The 11831-nt window shown below is 49.0% G+C and overlaps 1 protein-coding gene across 1 annotated transcript in view; it reads right to left on the bottom strand.

Annotated features, from left to right (window-relative positions):
• Positions 1-6840, bottom strand: part of Eepd1 (endonuclease/exonuclease/phosphatase family domain containing 1) — a 112995-nt gene extending 106155 nt beyond the window's left edge. Inside the window, exons 1-2 of the mRNA XM_005346963.3 lie at positions 6551-6840; positions 5129-6159 (exon numbers count right to left, since the gene is read on the bottom strand). Coding sequence (XP_005347020.1) covers positions 5129-6006 — 878 coding nt within the window. The 5' untranslated portion in view covers positions 6007-6159; positions 6551-6840. The remainder of the gene's footprint in view (positions 1-5128; positions 6160-6550) is intronic.
• Positions 6841-11831: the final 4991 nt, after the last annotated feature.

Below are 11831 nucleotides of genomic sequence, written 5' to 3'. Positions count from 1 at the left end.
TAGGGAGACAGATGCAGGGAGATCTCTGTGATTTTGAGGCCAGCCTGGTAGACAAAGTGAGTTCCAGGACAGGCTCCAAACTACAAAAAAAAAAAAAAAAAAAAAAAAAAACCCTGTCTCGAAAAACCAAAAAAAAAAAAAAAAAAATGCTTCGGGTACCAAACACCTGACCCCTTGACCAGAGTGCAGCTTACACAGGGAGGAGAAGTGAGGTCGGAGACTTGTATCACGTTGACACAGTGCAGAAACATGCCAGTTGACCCCAGAATTTCTCAACTGCCATTGACCCTCTAGTCTAGGAAATTCAATGTGTTTCAAACAAGTCACCACCTCTTCCTCACACCGACCCAAACCCAGATAAATCCCTTCCGTTTTCACCTCCAGTAGGTCCTTCACTTCCACCCACTTCCTCTCCCAGTCGCTACACCTGAAGCAACGACAGCCTCTTCTTTTACAGATCACAGAACTCAGTCCATTCCACGTTGCAGCCACCTCTACTTCTACCCCCAGATTTTCCATGCCTGGCTCCTTGACATCCTCCAGCAGCTGATGGACAAGCTTCCCTTTTCGGCATCCCCCTTACCCTCTGCCTTGCACCTACCTGCAGTGAGGTGCCTGTGTGCTAACATGCACGCCTACTTATCCAGAAGGGAAGTTTCAGCAAAGCAACTGGCTTTGCCTGAAAGAGTCTGTTACCCAGAGAAAGCTCAAAAAAAAAAAAAAAAGAATAAGAAAAAATGCTTGAATGAATGTTTAATCACCTGGAAAAATCAACAGTTCAGGACCTTGACATTAGACCCCAAAGAAATTCAACCTTTCTGTAAAACAAACATAGCCCTTTTCCTCCTGTGAAATAACCCTGCCCACATTGAGACCTCCCTTCCCTCACCCCACCTTCTTACAAATCCATGACAGCCTTCGAGCCGACCACCTTTCTGTCTGGAAATGACCCAGAATTCCTTGGCTCCGTAAACCGGAACTCCACCTTGGAGTGGAGCCCAAGGTCTCAAACTCACACTTAGCGCCAAACAGAGAGGCCTTGGCGTCCTCTGAATTTGCTCCACACATCTGGTTACCACCCCATCCTTTGGAAGAACAAAAACAGGAAAGGCACGGAGGCCTCCTGAGGCCGAGACAGTTTCAGGGATTTGGGTGAAGCCATCCTTCTCCAAAACCCCTGATGCTTGACCCCAGACAGCGAGGAAACAGTGAACTGTGGGCAAGCTAGGGTCAGAAAGAGGACATAGAAGGACATATTGAATGTGGTAAAATAATACGCACCTAGTCCTGGCTTTGAAATCAGACAAATGCCTAGCTTCAAATCCTGGCTCCAGCATCTATATTTCTGAAGGCCACTGGGACGCTACCTCAATCCTCCGAGCCTCTCCTTCCACAGCTATCAAAAGAGATGTCACAGGACCTACTTTAAGAGGATTGTTGAGCAGTTTTGCGCCTGGATTTTACATTGGGTTCACCTACCTACTCTTTAATTTCCCACCAAGAGCCAATTATTCAGACAGAAAAAAACACAATCAGATACCAAATCAGTCTTTGTGAGTTAGCAAACCATCCTGGGTTTACCACGCTGTTTTGACATTGAACCATACAAACGGACTGACATTTACTTAACTCTCTCATGGAGGTGAGCCAAGCTGATCCCTGAATTGTGCTTATACATGTGCACAGCAAGTGAACATTCAATATGTAACTTTCAATGAAGGAATCAAATGAGAAGATGAATTCTGTCTGGGCTGATCCCACTAATCAAGTCTGACAGACTAAAATCTGTTCTTGGTGGGTTCTGTTTTCTCACGGTCCATGTTGCGGGGCACTAATCTACCCGTGCTTGGCCGGGAAAGACACAGCAAGAAACTAGATGGAAATCATTAAAAAGCTACCGAATTTGACACTAGAGTTTCCTGCTCATATAGAATGTGGGGAAACAGGCAGCTGGGATGTTAAATCTCCTTGTTGCTTTTGGAGATTATCTGCCAGCTCTTCCTTGAGTCTATCTTCAGATACCAAAGGAATTAAGTCGGAATGATGACTCAGCAATAAATAAACAGTAAGCCATCATTCCTCACGCCGACTGGCACCAGATTTTGCAAGGATATTTAGCAGAAGCATTCCTCTTTCAGTCTTGCTCCACAAATACCGAAGGAGGAAGAACATTGCCTAAGACCAAGGTTTGGCAAATGAATCTGATGAAACCGGCAATGTATAGACACATGCCACACACAGCATGGTGTCCCTGAAGGCTCCTGGTGACTAAAATTATCTAGCTCTCAGAGGTCCTACCTTAGGGTTCACAAGCAAAACACAGTTTCCTGTGGCTCAAACATGTCCATCTATCAAATCAGTAGCACATCAGGGCAATAAAGACTCCAATTCCCATCTGGGCACTTCTCCACTAAGAAAATGCACATCCTTGAGCAAACTCACAGAAGGAAGCTAAGAGACAGCCATTCCTGCTGCAAAACTGCCCAGGGCTTGCTTTATAATGCCTTTATAATGGATCTAATGTCCGTGACAGGTAAAGGAATCGGCGAACACCTTTGGTTCAATACAGAATGGGGCACCTAACCAAGGAACAGTGTGCAGGGGCTATGCCTAAGTAAACACCACGCTTGCAAAGAGCATGGTATAACGGCAGCTGGTCTTGGTCCCTGTCCCAGGTTGGTCACAAATGAGCTGTTTCAGAGGCGGGTGGTTTAACTCCTGTATCTTATTTCCTAACCCAGAGATGGAGAGTATCTGACAAAAGCAAATAAATATTCCCTACTGTTTATAGTTACTGGGGCAATCAAATGGATATGGAGGCTGTCAGAAAACACAAAGGCTAAACACAGGGCACTCCTCTACTACACACAGACGCATACCAAAATAAGAGCCACCTGGAAAACTCCCTGCACCCACTCTCGCTTACACTGAAAATGCTTCCTGTTATGAGTGAAGGGAACTCCTGGGATGCCGGGAAACTTCTGTGAATCAGTGTGAGCACACAACTCTTGGAGCATGGGCACTACCACCCGTCCTTAAGGACTCTGTGGCAGTTTCTGGTGCCCTAGGACAGCCACACAGGCAAATGCACCCACCCCAGCTTTGCACGGATCAGGCTCTAAGCCTATTACTTGGGTTTTACCAGACACTAACTATGTGCTAAGATTCCTCAGAACACCGAGTGCACCATGATCAGGCCAAAGGAGTCACGAACTCACAGGACTAGTAGGCTAGTGTAAGAGCTCAGTGGGGGTGGGGGTCACCTTCCCTTTGTTTATGACAAGTACGCTCTTCTATACCTTGGGTTTGGGTGAACTTACCTGAAGTCAGCAGATAAATGTCTTCAACAGTACAAGAAATCAAAAACCAAAACAGGACAAAGCCCCAAGGACTCCTACCGGATAAGACGTGTACTGCCCCTCTCTAAGCACACCCTGGTGGCTCCAGGCTTGATAAAGAGCCAGGCCAGCTGCCTGAGGAGCTCTGAGTACCTGGACCTACAGGACCACGTCCAGTTCTCATCCTCCCTTCCTCCACTCTCCACATGCGTAAGTCCTAGAAACTGCTAAGGCCCTCAACTCCTGAACAGACTGAACGTTATGTGAACAACTAACCTCAGGGATGACCAGGACAATCCAAGGCGAGGACAAAGTCACAGAAATGCTCAACACAAAATTATAACACAAATGCCAGTACATGGGGATGGTCTTTAAAGAGAAACTCAGAAGCTCAGAGATGGCCCAGAACACATGCTTCTCAAACTACACCAGAAGTACCTGGGGGGTGTGGTGAAACCTGACACCCAGGGCTTCCTAGGCAGTGGTCCAGGGCCCACACTCCAGAGAACACTGATGAAATAAATGGACAAGGACTGCCCAGGGTGCTGTCCCTCCAGAGAGACTTCAGATCCTGATTCATTCCTCTCTTTACTTCACACCAGGCCTTATGAAAGCCCCCAATGGGAATGAAGCCACTGTGCTGCTGGCCACTGTCCCCCCAGGCAGCTGCAGGGGACACTATTGCCAATCCTGTCCTGGTCCTGATGGCTATGAACAAGATGAGTTTGCAGAATGAATGAGTTGGGGTGACAGACAGACAACACGAAATGGGGAAAGAGCACTCAGTGGTCTCCTGGTCCTGATCCTGAGGACTGCACGGAGGATCGGTGATGAGACTCTGCCAAGAGATGGTGCCAAGAGAATGCTGTGACCTGCTTTTCCCCTCACTAATTTGTCCTGGTGACCTGCCCCAATACACTGATTTCCTGCTGAGAGTTCACGTCTCACCTCCAGACACCAAGCTGCCACCTTGCCAAGCTATCACCCCCCCCAAAGGAAGGCAGCAGGGAAGCACCTGCAGTGCACCCCAGATCCCTGCAGATAGGGACCTGAGGATTCCTGACCCAGAAAGGAGCTAATGGGATCACACTGCATGCTGTTTTACAAATAGCAGGAGTTCCTGCCATGATGTATTGTTCTGTGTGTGGGGAGTTAGCAGATGTTCCTAACAGACAGTGACTGTGTGACTATTGAAACAGTCTCTGCCACTGGTCTGACCTGCCAGCTTTTTCTCCTTTAGCTCGGAAGGAACAATCTGCCCAGTCTCCACACCCGAACTGGCCTTTTCTGGCTACGGGGCAGGAGAAGGAGCATGCGAAAAGCCAAGTTCAGGTTCGATGAGGAAAGGGAGGTGCTGGGGGCTTTGTTCCCAGCACCCTGGTGAAGACAGCATATGTGTTTGCAAACACAATGATCCTCTGCATGCAAATACGTATATCTGATGGGAAAACATGACTTTCCTTCCCAGTCATAGAACTTTTAAAAACTCAGTTTTTTCTCACATGCAAAACTATACCTCAGTTCCCAAGTCCCTGGCTCAGTTTAAACTCTGTAAAGCCCTGTGAGCCAAACCTTCCAAAGCAGAGCCCAGGACCCACACAGCCTCTACTTAGGAGGGGTCCACTGCACAGCAATGAGCTCTAGGTGAGAATACTGGCCGGGACCTCAGGAGCACGGATTAAACACTCTTCCCCTCCCTTGCCCCCCAAGGGATCCACTCATTTGTACCCTCGGATGAGACCATGTCAGCTGTCTTCACTTCCAGCACCCTTGGTGGTTCCTGTCCTCACCTGTTTTCCAGAAGCGTCATGCAGACCACCTCTCTGACGCCAGGGTTGTTGGCCTTCTCCACAGAGCAGCCCTGCAAGTTCCAGGTGGCCAACCTAAACACAGGCCGCCCATCCCTCATCCCTCCGAAGGCTTCCACGGAAGGCCTCATGGAGATGATCTGTGTGGGCCCCCCTGGTGGCAGGTCCAAGTCCTCACTCTGCAGGCTCAGAGAGGTGGGACTGGGATGAGGCTTGGCGGTAAAGGTAAGACCTCCATTGGTGTGGGTAGATGGTGGCCTGGACCTCTCTGCGAACACCTGGTGTCTGATTCTGTCCAGGAAGGCTGCATTGATTCCGTCCATCCTCACCAGGTCCTCCACACTGCGAAAAGGGCCATGTTCACGGCGGTAGTCCACGATGCTGACAGCCATCTTCTCCGTGAGGCCTCGGACACTCATGAGCTGAGCCAGGGTGGCTGTGTTGATATTGACTCGCGGAGTGAGGGGCACGGTGGTGGCCAGGTGATGAGGCTGCTGCTCAGCCAGCAGGTCCCGCCTCAGGGAACTGGGAGAGTGCTGCGCGGAGTTACCCTTGCTGCTCACACAGATCTCAAACTTGACCTGTTCCAGTTTGGTGGCCCCTACGCCGCTGACCAGGGCTAGATCCTCCACCTTCTTGTAGCCACCGATATATTCTCGGTACTCCACGATGCTTCTGGCCACTGCACGTGTCACCCCAGGCAGGGTCATCAGTTCCTCCTCAGTGGCGGTGTTGATGTTTAGCCGCTCCTGATTCACCAGGATGTTGCTGAAGTTGCAAGCAGCACTGAATTTACGGTTATGTGACAGGTCTGAGGGGTCTCTAGGGATAGAGCGATGGCAGCCCAGGGTGCTCCCCATGGCCAACCAACACAGAACAACTCTGGATAGAGAAGCCTGGGAGCCTTTAAAAGCACAAAAGAATGGAAGGCTGCAGGACTTACGGGTCGAGGAAGTTGCTGCAGACAAACATCAAATCTTCCATGGCTAGTGTTCAAGATTTTGCTGAGCCACCTAGAAATTGACATGGAAATTGACTGAAATTAATCAATCAGCCCTTAGCACTCCTGTAGTGTTGGAAGTTCATAACTAGTGGGGGACAGGTCAACTCCTGAAAACGCAGACGCTGGGAGGCTGCCCCTCGTGGGTTTTCCTCGGATTATTTATCATACAAGCTCCAAAAAGCGATGACAGCTATCCCCACTAGCCTCTCTGCTCTGGCAGCGCCGGAGCCACCTCCTTACTTCGAACGCCCCCACCGGAGCTCCTGCAGACAGACCAGAATACGAAGCCCCTACAGCGCGCAGGAGGGAACTGTAACTTGGGAACTCAGAGCTGACCGAGCGGGCACAGACACTGAGCAGAGGCTCAGGGACCCACCCCAGGCCCTCCGATCCCGTCCCACCTCTCCGCCGCTCTGCTGGGGTCGGCCCCCGGTTCCCTGGGGCTCGCCGCGCGCGTCCCGGCTCCTTCTGCAGGGGAAACTCAGTGCCGTTCTCCCGGGGCAGGCAGTGTCTGCTCAGGAGCGACAGGAGCAGCGGTGAAATTCGGCCCCCGAAGCTGACCAGGACTTGCGGCGTCGCCTCTGCGTTGATCCAGCCAAAGTCCGGGGCCCAACTCGGGCGCGAGACACGACGGAGCGCGTCCTGAGCCCCGCTCCGCGCACCCGCCACTGCTCGCAGCGGGTGTCACAGCTAAAGTCGGGTCTCGCCGCCCGCCCGCGCCTCCGCCGGCACAGCCACGCCTCCTTCGCGCCAACTCCTCCTCCCGCCCTCCCGTGGCACGTAGGGGCAGGGCGCGAGCGCCAGGGGGCGGGGCCATTGGTAGGCCTGGTGGGGCGGAGTCGAGGGCGGGGCTTAGAGACTGGGCGGGCAGTAGGGATGGCCCACAGGGTTCCTGGTGAGCCTCTCTGCTTTTTGTGGAACCTAGACTCCTACTGAGCTGTTTTTGTTGGGTGGAGCTGTTTAAGGCCGCCTGGGGCAATCTGGAGTCTTTCTGGTGAGGTAGGTTTGCCCAGCGAGTCCAGGGCTCCGGAAAGTCTCAGGCAGAGGATCAAACGGTATCTGTCTCTGTTCTTTACCACTTCTTCTTAGAGAGACCTCATTCATCCAGGAATGCCTGGGCACCATGTGTCTCCTGTGTGTTCACAGAGGTTGTACATATGCTGCCCTTTTGCAGATGTAGCTCTCTGAGAAAATAAGGGCATGTTTCTGTTAAGTATTAAATCTAATCACTAAAACGGAAGGAAATGATACTGGGAAGTGCAGGCTGCTTTCCAAAACAGTGTTTGGATCACATTGTGAAATGATAATGTAGTTAAAGATTAAAGGGCCTGATGTGTTACAAATGGATACCTGAAGCAGGAGTATTTGGTTAAACAAACCCAGCCATGTGGCCAGTGATATGGTGCTATGATACGTTGGACACTTTGACCCAGGGCTGTTAGTGATCCCTAAAGAACAGATCTTAACCCAACCATCTGGCCAAGACTTCTGATTTGAATGCCGGCAGTTGGTGTTCAGATATTAGGGCCCTCACTACTACAACTGAAGGACACCCCAGTAAGATGAGCTTCAACAAAAGGGGGGGGGGGAGTCCTGGTCCCTGGAGAATAGTTTTGGAGTCTACCTTGCCTCAGGCAGGCCTGCATCCTCACCAAGGATGACACACGGGCTGAGCTGACCCTCTCCAGTCTGCTGCCAACTTTCTCTCAGTCAGCTCGATTCACAGGCAGGCTGATATCACTTGACAAGAATGCCCAGAGAAAGGAATAAGAAGACAGGAAGGGAAAAAAGAAAGGAAGACAGCAGGTAGATAAACAGAAGTGCGCTGATAACACCTGGACAACTGCACACACCTCAAGATGACAGTGTCAGGCGACTGATGATCAGACCAGCGAAAACACAGAACAAATGAAACGTCCACACAGCACCAGTGGGAGCTGAAGGTGGCACAGCCACTTCGCAGACTAGCTTCAAAGAGTGCCTGGCATACCTCACAGCCATTCCACTTACGGGTACTGACCAGAGAGAAAAGAAAGCACAGAGCCCCAAACCCTCTACAGGGGTGTTTGTAGGTTTGTTGTAGTCAAAGATTGACAACCTCGACTCCATCAGTTTGGGTTTGGTCTGAGTTTGTCCCCAAGTGGTTCAAGTTGGACCCCAAGTGGTTGGTTGGGAGCTCAGCCCTCAGGATGATGGTATTTGGAAGTAGTGGAATTTTAAATTTTAAGGCACTTCTTGGGAGGTTACTGAAGTGCCACCTGTTGAAGGGAGGAGTGGGATGTTTGAAGGTCCCAAGTCAGTCATTGGAGGGCGTTATGGCAGTAGATCAATGCTGGGTCTTGTTCTCACTGTGGCCTCCAGTCTCTTGATTACCCCCTTCTTCTGCTATTATGATGCCATGTACCATGAGGTCTTGCAGAGAGGGCAACCATGCCAGCACTCTGCCCTGATGACTCCAGGACCGTGTGCCAAATAAAGCTCTTCTTCACAAGCACCTTGCTTCGGGTCTTTCATTTTAGCAACAGAAAACAAGTAGCGGAAAAACAAACAAACACTTCTGGAATATTGTTGAGCAATAAAGGCAAACTATTTAACAAAAGCAATGACAGAAAAGAAACTCAAAATCAGTTCACAGCATGAAAGATTCCGGGGAAAGAGAGAACGTGCTGCATGATTCACATACAGGCTAGAAAATAGAAACTGCCCGTGTGCAGACAATGTACCAGTGACTGTGTGGGGATGGAAGGAGGAAGGAACAAACTAAAAAGGGCACAGAGTACTTTCAAGGTGGGTGGTTGAAATATTGCTTGAGAGGCACTGGTTGCTTATGTCAAAAGCAGTAAAATGGTATGTTTTAAATATATAGTTTGGGGCAGCTAAATTGTATGTCAATAAACTTAGGCAAATCTTCAAAAATCAGCACAACTCCCAAGGCAGCCCTGTTCACACACAGGAACACCCATCCCCTTTCTCTCCAGGTAGTGGTTTCCTTCGGGAATGTTTTTGTTTGCTTTTCAGTTGGGCCACAAGATGATTTTCAAGGACTCAGGGACTTCCCCTTGCAAAGTTGCAGAGGATGGTTGGTGACAGCTGCATCTGTCAGAATAATGTGTCAACTCTGAGATGAGAACCACGGCTTTGCTCACCACTGTGTGTTTTGTGTTTTCAACAGGACAAAGACATGGAACAGAGTAGAGAGGACATGAGGGGAAGTGGAGAAACAGGCAGTTCAGTCTCTGAAGTGCCCAGCCTCGCTCCTCTGTTCCTGGGCTCCTTACAGCAGAACATGAGGTAATACTTCTGAGGGCCCTGGAGCAGCTAGGTGCCCTGTCGACTAGATCCGGCTATCCTAAGCCCTGGCCATTTCTGTACTTCCCAGCTCCACTTCATTCAACAGTGTCAGCCAGGTGAGTCAGGGGTGCCACAGCGTGGGCTTCCTGCTCTCACCCCCCTCTGTCAGCATCTAATCTACACTGTTGTTTCCACTGCTGTGGGCTGGGTTTTGTCTACATCTTTCTGTCTTGTTGGCCTTTTGCCCTGGAATTTGGCTCAGGCTCTGGATTTCTGTGTTGCTTTGTTGTTGTTGTTTTTGTGTTGTGGTTTTAGTTGTGACACCTCTCATGAAGAACTGAGGTAAGAATGGCAGCCACACTGAAGCTTGACTTCTTGGGGTTTCCAAGGATGCTGTGTGCTTCCTTGCAAGCTGAGGAAGCAGCGCAGATAAAGGTGGAATTCGTGTCAGATGGAAGCTTCAAGGTGAGAACAGCGCTGTCCAACCTAGATCTCTTGGAGTTCAAGATGAGCGGGCAGCTCCTCTTCCTACTTGTAATGCAAGTCCTGCATCCTCTCCTCTGTATGAACCATGGACTCCATTGGTTCAGTTTTCCCAGTTTCTTTACTGTGACTATGTGGAGTGACTGTATGTGACATTTTACTTCTTCCTTCAGGTCATGTCATCCATCGATCCCTCTCGCCTTCCTCCAAAAGCTGCTCCTGCTGGCTAAGGATGAGGCAGTTTTTAGGATGACTGAGCGCTCCCTGGGAAAAGGATACAGAAACGAGTGTCATTGCTCAATCTCATCTTCAGTTTTATGAGCACGACCAAACTACTTTCCAAAGTGACTGCGCTGTTTTATATTTGCACCAACAATAAGCGAGAGTTTAAACCTGTTGTTTAATGGTGGCACCGAGGACTCGGAGTCTGGCTATTCTAATAAGTGTGCAGTGGCATTTTACTGTGGTTTTAATTAGTAGCTTGCTGCAAAGTGCGACGTGGAGCCTTTGACTGTTGCCATCGTATCTCTTCTCTGGTTGACCTGTGAGCGATTTTTAAAATTCTGGCACAATAGGAAGCCAGGGGTCAGCCTCAATGCCATTCTTCAGAGCCATTCGGCCTGCTTTTTTTTTTTTTTAGCAACACCTCTCACTGGAACCTGAGGCTTGCTGACTCCGTTAGGCAGTCTGGTCAGCAAGTCCCCAAGGGGTGCCTGGCCCCGCCTCTTCAGCTCTGGGATACAGCCACAAGTCCCCGTGTTTTGCTAGTGGGTGCTGAGGGTGAAACTTGTACAGCAGGCTCTTTCCTGACTGAACAATCTCCCCCAGGCCCTTAAAAAATGCTAATCAAGTTTTACATTTCCCTTTGCCAAGTTTGTAAGTGTTCTTTGTACATTTTACATAATAGCCCTTTATCAGACTTGTCTTTTGCAAATAGATTTTTCCAGTCTGAGTCTTGCCTTCTCGTTCTCTTGGTAGCGCTTTTTGGAGAGGTTTTTAATCTTAAACAATTCCATCTTATCATCCGTTTCTTTCAGAGACTATACCTTAAAAGTCCCCACCAATCCCCAAATCCTTTAGAGGTCTCCTTGGGTGTTATAGAGGTTCTATAGTTTTATATTCATGTCTTTGCTATATTTTTTTAATTTTGTGGTGAGACTAATGCAGGAAGATTGTGACTTAAAATACATAACAAGATCTAGAGTCAAAAACCAATCTGCTGACTGTATTTATGTGAGTCTATGCCTGGGTTCTCTGAGATACTTATTGATACATTTGTTGGTGCTGGGAATTGAACCTTTCACTTCATGCAAGCAAGTGGTAGGCAAGTACCCTACATTCTCTCCACACTGCCTTGGTTACTTTAAATTTTATCATCTCAGATTCAGGCAGTGACAGTTAAATGTGTGATTCTCCCTCAGTATTAAGTCGGTTACTATGTATTTTGTCTCCATATGAACACCTTAGAATCTGCTTTTATCATTGTTGTATTTTGGTTTGGGATGGTTAGGGGGTTTTGATTTGTTTGTTTTTAGCGTCTAAAGATAACATGCTAGGTTTTTGACTGCTATTGTATCAAATCTGTAGGTCAGGTTTGAAAGAACTTGACCATGTTAAATCTTCTTCACAGTGAACAGGGGATTCTTTCCATTTACTTAGTCCTTTTAATTTATTTATTAAACATTTGCTTTCTGAGTGTGGGAGAGAGCATGCATGCCATGGCGCATGTGTGGAGGTCAGAGGTCAGCTTGTGGGAGTCGGTTCTCTCTCCTTCCACCATGTGGGTCCCGGGGACCAAACACAGGTGTCAGGCTTGAAACAAAGTGTCTTAACCTGCTGCGCCACAGTACGGCCCAGGACTTTTATATTTTTATCATCATTTTATGTACTTCTCATAGGGATTCTTAC

Source organism: Microtus ochrogaster, chromosome 5, assembly GCF_000317375.1.
Source record: "Microtus ochrogaster isolate Prairie Vole_2 chromosome 5, MicOch1.0, whole genome shotgun sequence".
NCBI lineage: Eukaryota > Metazoa > Chordata > Mammalia > Rodentia > Cricetidae > Microtus > Microtus ochrogaster.
Note: the sequence above shows the minus strand (reverse complement) of the source record. Positions and strands in the feature narration are given on the sequence as shown.